The sequence below is a fragment of the Hyperolius riggenbachi genome, chromosome 10, assembly GCF_040937935.1.
Source record: "Hyperolius riggenbachi isolate aHypRig1 chromosome 10, aHypRig1.pri, whole genome shotgun sequence".
Classification (NCBI taxonomy): Eukaryota; Metazoa; Chordata; class Amphibia; order Anura; family Hyperoliidae; genus Hyperolius; species Hyperolius riggenbachi.
Window position 1 is genome coordinate 29,214,233 of NC_090655.1, and position 21,288 is coordinate 29,235,520.

General features: G+C 41.6%; 1 protein-coding gene across 1 annotated transcript in view; it reads left to right on the forward strand.

Annotated features, from left to right (window-relative positions):
* Positions 1–21,288, forward strand: part of LOC137535246 (alpha-2-macroglobulin-like) — a 151,568-nt gene that overhangs the window by 119,009 nt on the left and 11,271 nt on the right. The window contains exons 22-31 of the mRNA XM_068257060.1: positions 1,250–1,310; positions 3,915–3,995; positions 4,211–4,387; positions 8,728–8,809; positions 10,776–10,932; positions 12,384–12,458; positions 14,934–15,096; positions 15,763–15,968; positions 19,057–19,272; positions 19,595–19,722. Of these exons, the coding sequence (XP_068113161.1) occupies positions 1,250–1,310; positions 3,915–3,995; positions 4,211–4,387; positions 8,728–8,809; positions 10,776–10,932; positions 12,384–12,458; positions 14,934–15,096; positions 15,763–15,968; positions 19,057–19,272; positions 19,595–19,722 (1,346 nt within the window). The remainder of the gene's footprint in view (positions 1–1,249; positions 1,311–3,914; positions 3,996–4,210; positions 4,388–8,727; positions 8,810–10,775; positions 10,933–12,383; positions 12,459–14,933; positions 15,097–15,762; positions 15,969–19,056; positions 19,273–19,594; positions 19,723–21,288) is intronic.

Genomic DNA, 21,288 nt, shown 5'->3' on the forward strand with positions numbered 1-21,288 from the left:
GTTGTTAAAATCATGTTTTTTAGTCCCGGATGTCCTTCAATTCAAATATCTGTTTTTAACTTTTCTGAATTATCAGTTGGTGACCGAGGCACTCACTATGTTATGTTGCGTTAGGGATCCCCATTTGCATCATAAACCCTCTATTTAAGTAAGTTCACTGCAATCTCACTGCCAGAACCTAAGTTGACAGTGGATGAGCCTTTACCTTCTCCCTAACCTTAGGAATGGGCCTTCAAAGATCAACAAAGCTTCTATTATGCCATGACTTGAAATGAGGCATCAATCCCAGGCTTTGTTTTACTTAGGCAACCTCTGGGGTCTAATAAAAGCATAGAGAGTACCACTATAGCATTGCCAAACTGATAGCCAAGCAGAGAGGACTGCTTTGATCATTTGGATTCCAGCAGGACCCAAAATACCTGGGCATATTTTCACAAACATTGCAATTATTAGGTTCCAACAAATAGAGCTGAATATGTGGTACTTGGGCCAAATTTAAGTTCAGCTAAAATCTGAATGGGATTACTGGTTCCAGAGGCATAGCCAGGGTTTTCAGCAGCAGGGGACAAAGACAGTTTTTGCGCCCTCCACCTCTGGACAAATGGAGGTGGCCACACATCAAAATGTGGTCATGGTCATGGGTGGAGTCAAAAGTTATTTAGATAGCTATATGTTCTCCCTCGCCCCATTCAGATAGCCAGATGTGTGGTGCCCCCCTTAAATAGCCAAATGTGTGCCCCTTTAGTTAGCCAGATGTCCCCTCCTTCACCCAGTTACATAGCCAGATGTGCCCCCTTTAGATAGCCTTATTCTGCTGCTGTTAACACTTCTGCAAAATGGAGGTGGCCACACATCAAAATGTGGTCATGGTCATGGGTGGAGTCAAAAGTTATTTAGATAGTTATATGTTCCCCCTCGCCCCATTCAGATAGCCACTAGCCAGATGTGTGGTGCCCCCTTTAAATAGCAAACTGTGTGCCCCTTTAGTTAGCCAGATGTCCCTTCCTTCACCCTGTTAGATAGCCAGATGTGCCCCCTTTAGATAGCCTTATTCTGCTGCTGTTAACACTTCTGCAGAGGGAGGGAGAGAAGCAGAGGCACTTCGGGCAGCCAGTGAGCCACCTCTCATGCACGTTGGGGTGCAATGGCCATGCTGCGCCCGGGACATATGTACCCCCTTGCACACCCATAGCTGCTCCTCTGACTGGTTCTAACCTTGTGTCCTCTCTCTTTTTTATTTTACTGACAGCCTGGTGGAATCCTGGTGGAAAAATCCCAAAGTTCGTTTCTGTGCATCCAGGAGGGAGAAGGTAAGGAGACAACAAATTTGGCCACTAACATAAGGTAACCTATGTAGGAAATGTTGCTTGTATAATTCTGGGAATAAAAAAGTCTACACTGACAAAAGCAATAAAATAATTTGGTATGTTGTCTTGTGCTCCACCAAGTTCCAAAAAAAGACCTAGAAAGAGACCTGGAAAAGACCTGCAATCAATAAAACTGCATGAAATGGTATAAGATTGTCTTATTAGAATCAGTCAGTCCCTTCACTGGCTGCCTGTTACACAAAGGATACAATTTAAAATCATTACTCTCACCTACAAAGCTCTCCACTACATAGCTCCTTCCTATCTTAATAAACTTATTTCCAGATACCATCCTACACGCAATCTCCGCTCTGCTAACGATATCCTTCTGTCTTCTTCCCTGATCACGTCTTCCCACTCCCACTTACAAGACTTCTCTTGATCCTTTCCCCTCCTCTGGAACACTCTCCCTCAACACATCAGCCACTGACCCACGCTTACTATTTTTAGGCGCAATCTGAAAACTCACCTCTTCAGGCAAGCATACTCTCCTACCTAGGACACTGCCCACTAATCACCATTTATACCACCCCATACACAGCTTCCCTTTACCTACTGTCCTATACCTTAAATCTTTAGACTGTAAGGCCTTTTGGCCAGGGCACTCTACCCTTTCATCTCACAATGCTGTGTAATGGGTGTACATACCTCCCACCTCTGTGTAAAATATGTTGTTAATTTGTTCACTGCTATAGCTGCTACACCCTCTTGTATCCACTGTTTGTATTGTATGCTTTGTATTGTGTATTGTACTGTATTCTATTGTACAGCGCTACGGAAGATGCTGGCGCTATATAAATCCATATTAATAATAATAATAATAATAATTAAAAGAAAACAATACCGTTATGTTACCATACCTGAAGTTTGGGAAAAAGAGCACAAAGAGGATCTTCTGTGGATCCGTTTCAGAAGCAGGTTCTTTAGGGCCATAAACAGCTCCTCAAAAGTAAAATGCAAGACAAATAGCATTTATATTGCGCATTGCTCCTTGTGTACTCAAAGCACCAGAGCTACAGCCACTAAAAGCACTATATAGGCAGTAGCAGGGATTCTTGCCCCAGTTCTCCTACTGAATAAGTGTTGGCTTACTGAACAGGTAGAGCTGAGATTCGAGCCCAGGTTGCCTGTGTCAGAGGCGGAGCTCTTAACTATCCAGCCACAGGAGAGATGCATCCACATGTTTTCAATTCAGTCATGCACAGAGGTTTAACAGCAAGTTGTAACAAGTCCAGGCAACAAGGGACAATATATATATATACACAGTAGATAAAACATTCTGGTCATTCTCTTCCTGCACATGCGCAAGATGACGGTTGAACGACAATTGAGAAGTGAGCCTAAAGGTGGCCACACACGATACAACAAAATTATCCGATTTTACAGTAATTTCGATAAAAACGATCGTATCTCCCGAAAAAATCGAAAGCTTTTTTTTCATTCGACTGAAAAATCGGATCGGATTTCCCGTTTTCTTCGATTTTAATCGATCCGGACTGCCAGATATTTGGTGTGTGTTGGATTGTCAATTTATTAATATACACACCCTAGCAATTTTGTCAGTTTCCAATTATTTTTATCATAATTAGGGGAAAAATTGAACATACGTGTGTGGTACATTGGTCATATTTTTGAAATGTTACAATCAGTCAGAAAAATTGATTGCAATTCTTAAATTGAACAGATATTTAAAAAAATGTATGGTGTGGTGTGTGGCCACCTTAAGTGAGGATGTGAGAACCTAGTGCCGTGCAGGTGCAGTGGCTTGTCCACTGGCCAGTCGCCAAAAAAGGAAACAGCCACTAGAGGACCGGAGGATCATTCCAGGATGGCATCGGCACAGGGTGGCTGCAGGTGGCTTGTAGAAGCCACAACTAAGTGAAACTCTTTTTTGTTTTTTTTTCTAGGTAAGGTTCCCTTTACGGTGAAATCAACCCGCAAGCTGAAGTGGTTAAAGAAACGCCACATGTGGGGATGTTATCACACCCACTAACATATGAAATAAAACTCACCTTAAAGTGGACCTGAACTCAGAACTTCCTCTCTGCTCTTAAAGATCAGCAAAAGTATAATAACCTTTAAAGGAGAAACATTTATTTTTTATAGCTGATAGAAATCCTGCATTAAATCTGCGGTATGTCTACTTCCTTTTTCATGAGAGCAGGCATAGGGTTAACATCCTGTGTGTAGAAATGAGCTGCTTCGCTGAGGAAGCCAGCTGACGCAGCTGAGAAATCAAATTACAGTTGTGATAAGTCACAGAAGATGGGAAAAATTAGACAGGATAAACTCACCAAATACGTACAGGATGCATGTATCTATGTTTTCCTTCTGTCCTGTGTAAGAGTTCAGCTCCACTTTAAGTGGGCCAAGCGACTGGAAAGGCACTGTATCTTGCACTAATTAGTGCACACTTTTTTTTTTGTTTATTGCTTCAGGCCCTAAATAAAATATTAAACAAGAATGCATGTTGTTCTTCCGTTATCGGCAAACATGGCTTCCCTACTCTCATCTGTGTTATTTATTGTTATTTTTTTTCTTTTTCAGAGAGTAAGACAGAAGAAGTGTCTCTCAAATTTCCTAAGAAAATCCTGAAGGACTCTGAAAGGGCTTATGTAACTGTGCTGGGTAAGGGTTATATAAGGAACTTTACTTATGTCAGATTAAACTTCCAAAGATTATAACTTATGTCAGATTGAATGTTCCTGCCATAAAACTAACCTATAGCTGTATGTAGCCTTTGGCTTTTACTCACAGAAGGTGCGATTCTTAATTGAATTAAAAACATTGTATTTTTCCAGTCATTTACTCATTTATTGCTTGTCTTTATTATGACCTTACAGGAGACATAATGGGCACGGCATTGCAAAATCTAGACCGTCTGCTGGCTATGCCATATGGTTGTGGAGAACAGAATATGGTCCTCTTTGCCCCTAACATCTTCGTTATGCAGTACCTGGAGAAGACCAATCAAATAACTCACGAGATCAAGAGCAAGGCAACCAAGTTCCTTGAGAGTGGTAAGACACAATTTTTTTTTTCAATAGTTTGACTTTTTCCATCGCATACTTTCTTATGTGCAGTTGAATAGACATGGAAAGAAAAAGAGTGCTTACATCTGTCGCAGAGATGCCCAACCCCAGTCCTCGAGGGCCAAGACACATTTTTGTGTAACATTCTCTCTATTATTATTAAAATTGACACAAAACTCAAAATGTGGGATTGACAGTTCATATATTAAAGGTCCAAGAGGAGTAAAAAAAAAGTCCTCAACATTTTTAGCACAGCTCAAATTCATTGATGGAGCTAAATCAGGAAGGGTGTGGTTCATCATGTAGAACACACTTCTCCATTTCTCACTCCATACTAAACACTGGCCTGGATAAGCCGCTCGAAGACTGGAGATGGGCATCCCTGATCTTTGGAGAATATCCATTATTATAGATGTGGTACCATGAACATGAACATGAACGTTGTGCTAGTTCTCTTGATATGGAGGTAGGTAAAATTAAAGGGACTCCGAGCTCTGAAAAAAAAGGAAAGTTGTACTCACCAGGGGCTTTTTCCAGCCCAGTGCTGATCGTGAGGTCCCACGCCGGCGTCCTGGCTCCTCTCCTTCTCCCCGCTCCGGAATGGCTGGCAGGCCGCAGCCCGGGCGACACTCTCCCGAGTGTCGGGCTGCTTCTTCCGCATATGACGCGGATTACGTCACACGCCGGCCGCCTCGCGTCATCACGGCGGCCGGCGTGAAAGTACTGCGCATGCGCGCTTTGTTCGCGCATGCGCAGTACTTTCACGCCGGCCGCCGTGATGACGTGAGGCAGCCGGCGTGTGACGTAATCCTCGTCATATGCGGAAGAAGCAGCCCGACACTCGGGAGAGTGTCGCCCGGGCTGCGGCCTGCCAGCCATTCCGGAGCGGGGAGAAGGAGAGGAGCCAGGACGCCGGCGTGGGACCTCCCGACCAGCACTGGGCTGGAAAAAGCCCCTGGTGAGTACAACTTTCCTTTTTTTTCAGAGCTCGGAGTCCCTTTAAGGGTTTTTTTGTTTGTTTTCTTACTAGGTGGAAATATGTCATAGCCTTATCCATGCTATTTTGCATGCCTTAGCACCTTCTCTCCTGTACCCAATCAGTCAGGATGCTGCTCAGTAACATGGTTTCTTCTCATCACAACAAAGGTCCATTGCTATACAAAATAATAATAATAATTGCTGCTTCACAAGCTCTTATAGGCGGGGATGAGCTCTGGATGAAGTCCGAATGAGTTTCATTCGGATTTCAACCAGATAATTAGTGCACCTGATGGGGTTAAACTTACCCAGCAGCCTTCTTCTTTAATCCATGCCACGGCTGTGTTCCCAGCTGCGTCACGTGACTACTACGCTTCCTCCTTCAACCCGGAAGGAGGAAATGTTTGTAGTCACGAGAACGCGGCTTTGAATGCAGCATGGAATGCAGCATGGGACGGGTTAAAGAAGACGGCTTCTGGGTAAGTTTAACCCTCCCTCACCCACCCACTCAGCTGCACTATTTATCTGGAGGAAATCTGAATGAAACTCATTCGGATTTCATCCGGAGCTCATGCCTGCTCATAGGTGCTCTGTGCCATAACGCGTGTCATCATCAATAGTAGATTCTACTATAGAGTTGAGCCATTTGAAAGGTTTTTGTCCTTCTGTATGGGCAATGAGCAACAATTATACTGCATAGATTTAGGTCAGGGGTTGGAACTGGCTATTTGTCACTTTGCACTTTGCACCGACTACTTATAGAACTGCAAGTTGTAGCATATATATATATATGCAAATGTTATATATGCAAATGTTAAGATTACTCAGATTATATATCTAGCATTGTGTATGGGAGACCCACCATCCAGCCAAGGTTTCTGGTATGGCCTGTTTCCTTGGATCTTTTAGAGCAGGGGTCTCAAACTCGCAGCCCGCGGGCCATTTACGGCCCTTGATACAATATTTTGTGGCCCTCGCCGGCAAAGCTTCCTTATAGTTCGCTTCAGTGCTCCCAAGTAATCCGCCGCATTCCCCGCCACTAAACGAGGGCTGCAGAGCCCCCAAATCGCCCGGGGGGCAATCCGCCGGCATTTCCTGGAAGGGGCAGAGCTTTCAGCTTCAGCTCTGCCCCTCCTGACGTCAATCGCGGCGCATCGCCGCCTCTCCCCGCCCCTCTCTGTGAAGGAAGAGTGAGAGGGGCGGGCAGAGGCGGCGATGCACCACCATTGTGAAATTCCTTATGCGGCCCAGCCTCATCCTGACTTTGCCTCCTGCGGCCCCCTCAGGTAAATTGAGTTTGAGACCCCTGTTTTAGAGGCTACTGTATATATCTCTGCCTCCATGCACTGTATTTAATGTTAAGCTACCACATCCACTCATATACATTTAGGAAGGTGCTACTGCTCAAATGTGCCTTGAATTGGGGACCCATCAACATTTTGCTACAGGGCCTCATGATTTTTAGCTACTGTATGTCTCTGACGTCTCTAACTAGAGGAGTTCTAAATGTAGCTACAGCATTCTGGAGGTTCTGGTTCTCACTAACATACTGTAAATGTTATCTGTAATTTCTCTATTACCATAATCTTATATGTCAACTAGTGAAGAACAAAAACTGTAATTAGTAACATACTATTAGCCTTTTTTGGGGCATTTAATACAGCTGCTGGCTATATTGATTGGCTGCTGGAACCTATGCTTTGCTAATGCTAAATTCTGTCTCCTGGATGAAGTAAGTAGAATCACCTCTTCACATTCACGTATACAAGATTTCTCACATGTCTTACCCCTCTTCTGGAATCTCCTTCCAAAACACACCGTCACTCTCCAACCTTTGAAATCTTTAAGTGCTCTCTGAAAACGTACGTTTCCTGACAAGCTTACTCTCTAACTAAGGCCATTCCCTTTCAAACTCTGGTCAAGTTGTACTCCTTACTAAATGTAACCTGAAAACACACTGCCTCTAGGTTATACATATTGTAATCTACATATTGTAGTCTACCCCATCTCTAGTTTTCTCCTTATTCCTTTAGATTGTAACCTTGCAAAGGCAGGGCCCTCTCACCCTTTTGTGTCTTGAAATTCGCTACACATTTTTGATCATCATGCTACATTTGTCACTGTAATTACTATGCCTACTAATTCTGTATTATGTACCAGTGTCTATATTTAGTGTATATCATTGTCTGTATTATTATGTACATCATATTTATTTCTATGGAGCCATGAAATGATGTTGGTGCTTTATATACTATTATATTTGCTGTTGTTGTAGTTGATGATAATTATTAGTTTTGATTTTTTTTCTCATAATTTATTTAAACCCATATCTCAAAGTATCGTGTTATTGTATTCCAATTGGAATGAAAACAATCTGTGTAATTACATACAAATTTCAAAGCGCTATAGCAAGGAATTATTGTCCCGCAGGGTGCGCTACCACCAGGTTTAGGTAAACCTTTCAAAAGTCAGTTCATTATTTGTTTTGTCTTCAAATCCATTATTCCTATTTACTGTGTCTTGCATCAATATCGGCAGCACCTCCACCATAGACACCCAGTAGTGAATAGACACTCACCAGACATGTTGGCCACTGTTAGACTGGCCAACCATGCACAATTCCAGAGAACTTAGGTGCCTCAGGATCCTGGTGTCAGTACTGCCCAATATCGTTTTCCTCCTTTGCAAGACAAATCCGCTTTGTGCTAAGCATCCTGTAATTGCAGGCAGTGCCAGGCAGGCACATTCCTCTTGCTTCCTGGTCTCCGGAGGCCGTCCTGCATTTCAAAAACAACCGCTCTGCACTGCAAAAACAGTATCCTGGTGGAAGTATACAGTTTTTGCAGTGCACTGCAGAGCGGTTGTTTTTGAAATGCAGGTCAGCCTCCCGGAGACCAGGAAGCAAGAGGAATGTGCCTGCCTGGCACTGCCTGCAATTACAGGATGCTTAGCACAAAGCGGATTTGTCTTGCAAAGGAGGAAAACGATATTGGGCAGTACTGACACGAGGATCCTGAGGCACCTAGGCTTTCTGGAATTGTGCATGGTTGGCCAGTCTAACAGTGGCCAATACGTCTGGTGAGTCTGTTCACTACTGGGTGTCTATGGTGGAGGTGCTGCTGATATTGATGCAAGACACAGTAAATATGAATAATGGATTTGAAGACATAGAAGTAAAATTTATTGAAGGATGTGCGCTGAGCAAATAATGTACTGAATCTGTGTAATTACCTGGTGATACTTAACAATTAAAACTTGTTACCATTCCCTCAGTGATATTTATTGTTATAAAACATATTACACAATGTAATTTGGATGAGTATATAATTTATTCCTTGCATTCTATTTAGGGTATCAGCGACAGCTGACATACAAACGTGACGATGGGTCATACAGCGCCTTTGGAAAGCATGACCCGGAGGGAAACACTTGGTGAGTTTTGCTCCGGTAAATAAGCTCATTCAATATGCTGCCATTTTTTTGATATTCACATTTTTTTCAGAAGCATAAGAATTTTTGTTGCAGAAATACATGTATATTGTATTTTCAATATAATATATTTTTAAACTTGAAAGTAGAAAAAAAAAGCAGCTATATGTAAAAATATTAAATAATAAAAAAATACTAAAAGGAAAATACAATATTTGCAGTATTAATAATACTTCAATGTTCCAAAAACTAGAATGTCCAAAATACAATTATCTAATTTAAATTAAGCCATTTAAACCCAATTTAAAAACATTAAAGAATATGTAGCAGGTTTTTTTTTTTATTTGCACAACTACTTATACACGGAAATCAAATTGAAATATTACAACTTTAAGCATGCACCAAAAAAAAAAAAAAAAGTATTAGTAAAAGTATAACTCTATGTAACGATTTGTGTCAGCAAGCGACAGAATTCTGATTATTAGGTGATCTGCAGTATCACCTATAATGCAGATATATACCTGATTATATGGTGATCTGCAGAATCACCTATAATACTGGTATATCAGAAGCTGATGTGACAACAAATACAGATGGTGCTTGATGCAACAGTAATACTGATAAGAGTAACACCTCACCAGAGGAGCTGGTGGGTATAATCAGTATAATGCCTCTCACCAGAGACAAGGGCCCTCTGGTGAGAGTAAAGTAGTCAGACAGATCGGGTTTGGCAACAGACAGATAGATGCAGTACAAAATCGGGAGGCAGAGACAGAAAGATATAAACAGTGATATTATAATTGGGATGATGTCTTTTTTATATTTATTCAGGAGAAAGACTAAAAAACCTTTAGGTCCTTTTTGATGTGATCCACTTCACTTCAAAACAACTCACTTCATTTGTAGAAAGGACTTGGATATTTTTGTACCACAAGATCTACAAGACTTTGTGCTTTATCTTTATATCATAGTCCTTTCTACAAATGAAGAAAGATATAAACAGGCAGGGTAGGCAACTAGATCAGATGAGCAAAGGTACGGAATCACTTAGCAAGAGAGAGGTCAGAACGAGCCAGAGACATACACAAATAATATACAGTAAGGTAATGATTAAGGCTATCAAACAATTCCTACCTTGTGTGAAATCCCCGGTTTCCTCCCGGATCAAAGCACACCGGAACTATCTAAGGGTCTGAGCGCTAACACGAAGTATTCGCAACAGCAGACAAGTTGCGAGTGACACAGTACGGCTTATGAAGCAGAGGAGACCCTCCAGGCACGCCCCCAGCGATCATCCAATGAGGAGCGGCGAGCGTCTCCTCTGACGTCAGCCGACCAGCCGGTCAGCTGACGCGCCTCCTCCCCGCATATAGGTCCCGTCTATGCGCGCGCAACAAGGCAACCCTATGTGCAACTGACAGTTCCGTCCTCGGCGTGCTAGACGCCTGAGGCCCGGACATGCTGCTAAACAAGGGGCTGGAGGCAGCTGCGGTGGTAGTGCTATTCCCCGCAGCTGCCTCTCCAGCGTTTATTACACTCTACTTGTTGTTTTACATCCAAATGAAAGAAACTATCATGTTTTCAATACGTAAAAGTGGCCATACATTGGAATTGGGAGATGGTAGGAGGCGCCCGTGGACATATATCTGTAGTTTTAATAGGTAATATGGTAATTAGAAAAAGGTACTATTGTTCCTACCTTATTGTAGTGAAACTCACACATAAGGTAGTGGTAAGTACTTCTTAAATTTAATTGGGGCACAAATGACAACGCGTTTCACGGCCACATCCGCTTCCTCAGGTCTATAGGTGTGCCTAAGGTGATCTCTATCTTCGGCGCCAAAAGTGTATACTTGGGAATAATAATGATATCATATGAGATGGCCACCATGGATGTATGGTGTTGTGCTTGGATTACCGCCTAAATCCATTTACAGGTAATTTTTTGCTACTTTTTGTTTTTGTTCAGGTTAACTGCATTTGTCGTGAAGTCCTTCAGCAAAGCTCGCCCTTACATCTTCATAGATGACAGCCATCTGAAACACTCTTCCTCTTGGCTTCAGGATCACCGGAATGAGCGAGGCTGCTTCCGTAGTGTGGGGAGACTCTTCAATAACGCCATGAAGGTGATTTGATGATCATGTAAAGTACAGAGCCAATCTCACGCTGCATCATTAACTTTGGTTGGAATAACGACCTATATCTGGAAGCTAACTTTGTCACCATCTCTCTGTCGGCCTGGGATTGCATACAGCATTTACCTGGCTATCCATCCTTGACTGCAATTGGGTCCTTGTACATTTGTGTGCTTTTGATATAACTGGCATTGCTCTTTTGCTACAGCTGTAGTGACTGTGGCTGGGTCACTGCCCTGAAAATGAATCACTGGATGACCAAAAGCTGTTTGAATGCTTGTGGCAACTGTGATTAAGTTGCTGCCTGTCTTTCGTATTGATGTGCATTATTCTATCTACTGTTGATAACTTTTATAAACCTGGATTATTTAACAGAAGTCTAGTTTTTAAAAGAAAAGTGGACGTAGAAAGCAAACAAATTGCATGATTCTTGGATGAACTTGTTGTACTTGAGGTTGGCTCTACATGATGAAGATTATAACCATTTATAATTGAACAGGATGGCTAATTTCATCATTAAAGCCTGCTAGTGACTGCATACAATTTGCATGATACTCAATGTGTACCTTTTTGGGGGTACTTTCTTTTTTGGAAACACAGCTATTAACTAGGGATGGTGCGTGCATTCATATTGAAGTTTACCATTTGATTATTTCTTGACTCAGGGACAACCCTTGCATGCTAATTTGTGTGATTTACATAACAGTTTGCAATCCTTAGAGTAGGTTTGGGAGTCTTGTCATTTTCTTGCAGTTTGTACGCAATTTTCGGTTTGCATTTTTCAGAAGTCAATGGTGTGGCTGCGCCTAATTAGTACAGTTAATTCAGGGATGGTCGAAGTCAGCCAACTTCGCTACACTGGAATTACGCATAGTTTTACGCAATTATGCTTCACCAAACTACGGTTTCGAAATCAAATATTCACTTCATATGCACTTCGTAGACTATGCGTTAAAATACGCAATTACGCGTAGTGCAAAGCGTAGTGCATGCGGACGCTTATGCCCTTATGCGGAAAAATTTACGCATTAATTCCTATTTAAATGCTTTTACCAGGAACTCTTCTATGTGTACATTCCCCTTTACAATGCGTAATTTTAGTAAGCATACGCTGAAAAATAGACGCGAGTATGGCATTCGTAGTTTACTTTGCGATACACATGTTAACTATGTGTAGCGGGCATAAACTACGCGTAGCGGTACTTCGCTATGCGTAAATTCGTAAGCGTAGTTTTGAAACTTTGCCTACGAGCTACGATGCGTAGATGCAAACTACGATGCGTACATTCGCAGTGGCATAGTTTCTGCTCATTCCTGGCGGCAATTGAGATTAGCACTGCCCAGGCTGTGGGCCTTTGGCTTTTTAAACCAATTTTGGTATGTTTATAAATTAAAGTTTGTTTTTTTATGATAAATTATGTTTCCGGATTTTTGTATTACAGGGTGGAGTGGATGATGAAATCTCTCTTTCTGCTTACGTCACAATGGCTCTCTTGGAAGCTGGTTTTTCAGCTGAGGTAAGAATTCCTATTTATTTAGTGCTGTCCAATGGGCATGTGAATTGTGATGAAGCGGTCTCTATACTCCTCTCTATATTTTCAGCAAGGAATTATATCTGAAAAAGTAAATTGAGAGGTTAAGGTTCCTTTCACATGACGTCCATTGCGACGAGACGCAACTGAAAATAGAACTCACAATGTGATGCAATTAGATGTCAATGGGGAAATGAACAGAGGCGCCTAAAAGAATAAAAGTAGCTAAACATTGTTTTAAAAATGGGGGAGGCAGTGGTGGACTTACCCCCTCTAAGCAGACACAAAAACAGGTATTATATCAACAAGCAAATTTATTTATATATATATATACACTCCAAAGGGTCATGGCAACGCGATTTACGGGTGTGGCCCCGCTTCATCAGGCAATATGGGGATGGAGCATACAGCAACAGGTGTCTCTGTCTCAGCCTAGCCCCTCTGTGAAGAGACATAGACACTTGTTGCTGTATGCCCTATCCCCTATTGCCTGATGAAGCGGGGCCACACCTGCGAAACGCATTGCCATGACCTTTTGGAGTGTATATATAAATAAATGTGCTTGTTGATATAATATCAACCTGTTTTTGTGTCTGCTTGGAGGAGGTAAGCCCACCACTGCCTCCCCCAGTTGTTGTTGTTTTTTTTTTTAATTTTAGCTACTTTAATCCTTTTGGCACCTCTGTTCATTTCCACATTGTTTGAGTCAACCCATAGTGGAAGGGTGTTAACCCCTAGTTTCCAGATCTACAGAGAGCAACAACAGGTCTAATCTCCCCACCTGCATTTACAGTGGTTGCCTTAGTGGTAACTCATGTTAGTGATCAAGGCTGGATTTACAACTCAGGATCCTTTAGGCAGAGGTGTTCTGGTGACCTAAGCTCCATCCCTCAACACAAGCCACACCCCCAACCCTGGCCTGCATGCAGGCCATCAAATTGCTGGGGAGCAAGACCACAGGCTGGCAACTGAACTGTGTGCGGCTGGGAGGCGTGATTGTGGGTGGGCCGTGGTGGTGACAGCGATTGCGCTCCCAGCATTTGAATTGCAAAACAGGGACATTCAGAGAAACACCTTTGCAGTATAAGGTGCTTGTAGGCATGTGCCTAGAGTGCCGTATGCTAAATCCGGCCCTGTTTGTGAGTACAACTTTACATACTTGCCTCTCATCACTCACATCAATACATACTGCCTTATATTGGTCTCTCGATGTTCTCTCTTGTTTTCTTGGTATATGTCAATGGGAGCTTTCAGGTGTTACTTTTGTTATGATTTCTGATGGGATAATGCACGGCATTCAGTGTGTTACCAGGTGATGCATGTGGTGCAAGCATAAAGTCTATAAACTGTATACTGCATTGAATGGGTCACATTGCAGAGGTAGGCTGTGCTGCAACACTTTATACCACCATTGCGATTTTATTTTTCAGGATAGGCAATGTATATAGCGTGAAAGGAGCCTAATTGGCGTATGTATTAATACGCCTCTGGTGAGTTGGGGACAGGTTGACCCGCTGAAATTCCCATTAAATACTATTCCCCTTTCAAGTTGTAGCAATTGCCAGAGCCCCTGATTTACGTAAGTACCTGAATTGGAAGTAATGCGTGGCAGTATAACACCAGGAAGATACAATGAAGCAGGCATCTAATAGATGCCGAAGTTCATTGACTCGGGGACTTAGATGAATGAACTACGTTCCCATTCATTCATCTCCCCAATAATGGGCGGTGAGCGGTGATTGTAGCATTCACAGGAACGAGAAGACTAAAGGTGGCCACACACCATACAATTTTTTAAATATCTGTTCAATTCAAGAATTGCAATAAAGTTTTCTGACTGATTGTAACATTTCAAAAATATGACCAATGTACCACACACGTATGTTCAATCTTTCCCCAATTATGATAAAACTGATTGGAAACTCTGACAAAATTGCTAGGATGTGTATATTAATAAATTGACAATCTAACACACACCATACAATCTTTAAAAAAATTGAAAAGAAATATCTGGCATTCCGGATCGATTTATATCGAAAAAAACCGGGAAATCCGATCGTATTTTTCAGTCGAATGAAAAAAAAGCTCTCGATCTTTTCGGGAGATACGATCGTTTTTATCGAATTGCTGTAAAATCGGATCATTTTATTGTATGGTGTGTGGCCACCTTTAGATTCACGGCCCTGGGTCTTCAAGTGAAGTTATTCCGGGCCATAATTATACTGCACCTGGCGCAGTAAATAGTTAAAATGCAAATTTTAGCACGGAGATGACTTTGACAAAAATTCAAGCTCATCAATACTTAATAATGTTTGTTACAGGGTCAGGAGAAAGAAGGTTAAAAAAAGAAAGCGTACAAGGACTTTAAAATGCAGAATTTTTCTCCTTCTTATTGTATCACTCTTAACTATTTATAGTTAGAAGGTTCTGAGTTTGTAACCTGATCTCTTTGATATCTAGGTTCCTCTTGTTAAAGAAGCAGTGTCCTGTCTGCGCGCGGCAGCTCCTGGTGTGAGTAATGTATACACCCAGGCTCTGTTGGCCTACACCTTCACATTGTGCGGAGAGACAGAACTCAGGAAGGCTATATTGGCAAAACTAGAGGAAAAAGCCATACGTGGAGGTAAGTCACTGAGTGTGATGCCTGACCCTAACCTCACTAAACACTTTCCTGATCCTTAAACACTACCCCTAAAACTAACACTAATCTCCCTTACCATATTGCCTAACACTAATGCTCCTAATCTAGGTGGAGCCTAACCTCTAACTGATACTTACTTAGAGTCATCCGTTGATGCTACAGCAACCAGTGTGCCCTGGAAACTAGCTTCCCCAACACAGATGCCTGTCGAGAAATATTGTCCACCAAGCAGCGTACACTGATAAGTCTGAGTGCACTACTTCAGAGTTGGAGGAACAACAAGGATGAAAATCCTTATGAAAATACTATTACATATGCAAAGCATGAAATGATTGGCAATCGTTTATCAGTTGTGTGGAAACCATATGCACAGTTTGGAGACTAATTATTAAAAGAATGACCTGATGATATGGAATGAAAACTATGTTTAAGATCAGGCTGAAAGTGAATAATTTTGGATGGTTATGCTCTTCATGCCCAAAGCTTTCAGGAAAAAAAAGCCACAATTCCAGAATCTACTGCCCTAGAGTGGTTGACCTGAATCCTGAAGTTCTGAGAAGCCTAAAGTGAAGTGCTTAAGTCAGTCTTGAAAGAAAGACAGGAACATGGTTTACACTACTTATGTGGTATTTTATTTTATTTCTACAGATAGACAGGTTCACTGGAAACGGGATACTGTCCCGCCTGTTACAGATTCATACTGGTACCGCGCTTCATCTGCAGAGGTGGAGATGACCGCCTACGTGCTCCTGGCTCTCCTCTCAGGCCCACAGCCAGACTTGGGCAAAGCTGCTGAGATTGTCAACTGGCTGAGTAAACAACAAAACCCCTATGGAGGGTTCTCTTCCACACAGGTAATTGATGGGGTAAAGTAAATAATCAGAAGATAAGACTTGAGAATTCCACAGTAGTGATGCTCGGATACCCTTGATCAAGGATTTGACCAAATTCGGACGTGGCTGAATCAAAATCCAGATAAGTCATTATTTTGATCTGGATTTGAAATGGACTTACGGATTTTTGCCATGATTGCCTCTAAAATCCGAGAACACGGCCATGATCTGGATTTGCCTTTAACGTTAATAGCAAGCCCCCATACATGCTACAATCACCAAAATTGCATGGATTATAAAGGTGATCAGTGGCACTTAAAAAAACATCAAAAAGACTTTATTGTTTTGAGAAAATCGAATTTAAAGTTTCCAATAAAAAAGTATAGGTGATTAAATCCTGCCAAAACCTTTAGCGGTTAATAGCACAGCCCCCTTACATGCTACAAACCCCAAATTTGCAGGATATATTAAGTAGAACAGTGGGAAAAAGGGGAAAAAATCCAAAAAGACCTTATAGTTTTTTTTTTATCGATTTTAAAGGTTCAAAGGAAAATAGTTTAAATGCGGCTAATGACAGTTAATGTATTTACCGCATTTACATGTATACTTGTTTCCTTGTTTCCTTTGAAATTTCCTTTGAACCTTTAAAATTGATTTTCTTAAAAAGTATAAGGTCTTTTTGAAAAAAAAAAGTCCCTTGTTCCTTCTGTTCTACTTAACATATGCTGCAAATTTGTGTTTGTAGCATGTAAGTAGGCTTTGCTATGACCTGTAAAGTCGGCTGGTTTATTCACAAATATTTTTACCGTGATCACATTCTGAATACTAGTAACCATGGCCAAATCCGTGATTGAATTCTGTGATCAATTCTCGAAAAAACGCTCATGAATCATGCCTATTCCGTGATCGCGAGGTCATGATGAGCATCACTTTTCCATAGTGTGCCAAATAATCCGGAAAGACAGAGTGCTTCCTTAAAGTACACCTGAACTGAAATATGAAGGGTGCCATATTTATTTTATTTTAAACAATACCAGTTACCTGGCTGTCCTGCTGATCCCCTGCCACCAATACCTTTAGCCACAGACCCAGAACAAGCATGCAAAACAAGTGTTCTGACTGAAGTCTGACTGGATAAGCCACATGTTTGTTTCAGCAGGAATGCCAGGCAACTGATATAGCTTAATAGGAAATAAATATGGCCGCCACCATATACCTCTCAGTACAGATGACCTTTAAAAGTTGGAAGGATAATATAAATATCTTAAAGACTAAAATGTCTCCCAGTTATTTTGGATAAATAAAAGTATGTTTTCTTTAGAGCAGTCTGTTGCTTTAGTTATTTTTGTGACTTGTGACTTAAAATTTCAAGATGAATTGGGCATTGGCTTGAGTGTAAGTGAAAAGATCAGTAATTTGGGATTATTGATATTCTTCTATCAGCTATATGACAGGGCTTTTATTTGCGGTTTCTGCACATCTACCCATCTAACTGTTAAAAAATCTTTTTTTTCCTTTCTCTTTCTTAAACCTAACAAGCCCCCCACCCACCCCCACCCCAACAAAAAAAAAGTAAACCTAACCCTTCTTTGCCCTAATCCTGACCTTCCACAGTCCTTCATGATGGATAACCCTACCATTCTACACATAATTGTTAAATGTTTCCTTTCCCAAAATAACTCCTAAACCTAACCAACCTGACTTAATACAATCAAAACAAAAATTTGCTTTCCTAAAACAGAAAGAATTTGCGATAATTCAGGTTGGAGTGAGCTTGAGATGTCTCCCAGAGCACCACTGCTGAATATATGCAAATTAACCATTGTACCCTTAGAAGCTAAACACACCTCCAGAACCGCTGGAATGCAATGATGTGTCAGCTTGTTAAATTGTACAGAGCCATAATAATCCAACATGCATACAGACTGTTTCGGATTGTTTGATCCTCATCAGTGCATGGCATGGATTAATTTGGCTCTATGGAGTAGGGCTTGTAAACCGAGAGGTACAGACTAACCAGCAAGCTCATGGTGACCCAGAACTCATTGGAGTGTGTAAGGGACTACAATGGTCCTAAAAGCCCCCTTACTACCAACCTGAATTATCGCAAATTCTTTCTGTTTTAGGAAAGCAAATTTTTGTTTTTCTTAACATCTTAGTAGGGGGCTTTTAGGACCATTGTAGTCCCTTACACACTCCAATGAGTTCTGGGTCACCATGAGCTTGCTGGTTAGTTAATACAATCAGGGATGGTTGTAGTCAGCCAACTTCGTTACGCTGGAACTACGCGTATTTTTACGCAAATACGCTTCGCAATCTACGGCTATGTAATCAGAAACTTCACTACATTTGCATTCCGTAGACTACGTGTTAAAATACGCAAGCTTCACGTACTGTGAAGCGTAGTTGATGCGACCGCTTATGCCCCACAATAATCTTCCACCTATTTGCAAATATAAACTAATATAAGCATACATTCCACCTTCCAATGCGGAATTGTATGCGTATAAAAAGGGCAATAATATTTCTGCGCATGTGCAATGATCCATATAGATGCAGTTACCGCACGCGTAGTTGACTTCGCAATACATACATCAACTACGTGTAGCGGGCAAAGCTTCGCATAGCGGGGCTACGACTACGCGGAAATGCGTATGTGTAGTTCTTAAACTTCGCTTACGAACTACGATGCGTAGTTGAATACTACGACGCGTAGATTCGCGCTGGTGTAGATTACGAGCAACCCTGAATACAATATTATTCTGCCATCTTTGTTGGCAGCTGTTATGTCTATGTACTAGAGATCAGTTACTGTATGGCTGAGTGTCTGATATTGGCTATGGCATGTGGCCAAGTGCACACTATAGCTGCTTTTGGACATTTGGCTATGCAACAATCGAGCATGGGCACCCAAAACTTTACAGCTTGCGACATGTAACAAGTTCTTCCTACTGTTTAATATTAAATGTCTGGTGGCCTCCATTTGAACCTGTGAGGATATAACCAGCTTCACTGCACATCACTGATTAAGTTCAACACCATTGAATCGGGGTGCTTTTACCTGGTTTACACGTTGAAGACCTTCACTATTACCTACCCTCTTTTTTAGGACACAGTTGTGGCTCTTCAGGCTCTGGCCAAGTACGCAGAGGCCACATTTAGTGATAAAGGAAATGTGACTGTGACAGTCAGTTCCAGCAAAGGATATCTGGAGAAGTTCCACGTGGACAACAATAACCGCCTCCTCCTTCAGAGGGCCTCACTGCCAGCAGTTAAAGGAGCTTTTACAGTGACCACTGCAGGAAGTGGCTGTGTTTACGTACAGGTGAGAAGAAACTGACTCCCAACTTCTGACTATAATTAGTGATGGTGTTCTAATTCAGGACCATAGAGTTCGGAACCTGGAAAGCCACATTCAGCACCATTTTATCACCAGAGCGCATTTTATTTAGCTCTGACACTTGATTCCAAGTTGGAAGGAGAAAGTATCAGAGCTGAATGGGACACACCCCATTCCCGCTGTCCGGTGCTGAAATGGTGCTGAATGCGGCAGTTCAGGTTCCAAACCATGTAGTCCTGAATTCAAAACCAACACTACCCATATTATTTATGGAACTGTGTTGTATCTTTATGTCTTTATCTCACAGACAGCCATCAGATATAATGTTCCACCAGCGAGAAGAGACACAAGCTTTTCATTAACAGTGACACCACACTCAAATGAGGCGTGTGAGGGGAAACCAGTGACCAATTTTGAAGTTCAAATCAGTGCTGCGTAAGTTTTATTATTGCATATCTTACTCTTTACTAGAGTTATAAATCATTCATGGAGGAGGAAGGGCACTAAGGAGTCAATTTATTAAAGGACCTCTATAGCAAAAAATTGTAAAATTAAAAAATGCATACATATAGAATGTACATTTCTCCTAGAATAAAATGCACTATACTATTTTTCTTACGTTTCTGTTATTTACAGTAGGCGGTAAATAGGTGACGGATCTGACAGGTTTAGGACTAGTCCATGTCCTAATGGTTGATTCTAAGTATTCTTCATTATTCAAAAGCACTCAGTGCAAAAGATTTATACAAAGCCAGCCTAGTTCTTACTCACACCAATTTGGCAGTTGGACTGAGTAACTACAGCTCAGAAACTGGTTTTGTAAATAAAAAATAAAAAAATAACCACCCCCATGAGGAGATGGGCCAATCCAAAACAATTTGTACACTGTAGAGAGAGAAACAGTCGGCACTCAGTTCTTGTTGTTGGGGGTGAGGTCCTCAGCCTGTATCTGTTATCTGTTTTGTGGCATGAAGATGACGAATTAAAGCAGTTTAGGTGAACAGTGCCTGGTCTGCCTTTGAGTACAGTGCATTTGCTAGTTGTTTTCCGTAATTGTAACTGGTTGCACGTCCTTCAGCTTAATGTTGAGTGCCACAATACAGGTATTTTCCCTGGAGTGAAGACTTTGTTACATATACTTTTGTGGCATAAAGATGACAAATTAAAGCAGTTTAAGTGAACATTGCCGGTCTGCCTTTGAGGACAGTGCTAATCCAAATCAAAGCTGTCACTTTTATCAGGTTTTAACTACCTACTGTAAGTGACAGCGACATAGTGATTTTTTTTCCTGGATGAATTTGACAATTTATTGAGCATTTGACTCTGGGAGAAATAAACATTTATATCTACCGTATGTATTTAAAATTTTACATTTTTTCATGATAGTTGTTCTTTCATTTTTAAAATTTCCCTGTTTATTTCCCTTTCTCCATTTTGGGACTTTTCATTTTTTGCTTTCTTTTCCTTAAAGTGTGAGCTGGCTTCTAAAGTGAGTGAAAAGATAAGTGGAAATACGAGGTGGCCATTCCTGAAATTCTTCAGTGCCCCAATGAACTCTTTGGCTCCTTAGCTTTGCTGGCCTCCCCTCCATCTTGGAACTATACTCAACCATTTAACTACTTTAAGATCGCCTCGTGCCATTTGGTGTGAACGTGGCGGTAGCCCCTGGGACCGTCTAACTCCAATTGGCATAAAGTCCTGGGGCAGTGTTAGGCTGGGGATCGCGTGCGCATTCCCGCGCTGTCATCAGTCTCTCAGTGGCGATTGCCACTAGGAGACTGTTAGACGACGAAACTACCTTCTATTTCCATTGTACAGCACTGCTATCTACAGCAGTGCTGTACTGGGGACAGCTGTGTAACTCAGCGAGTCAGCTGTCCCCTTGGGAGGCACAGAGAGAGATCGGCTCTCATAGGCTGATGTCTATAACAGCCGATCGCTGTAATTGGCTGGCAGGGGGAGGGAGGGGTCTAATAAAATAAAAAATTGTGTAATTTATTT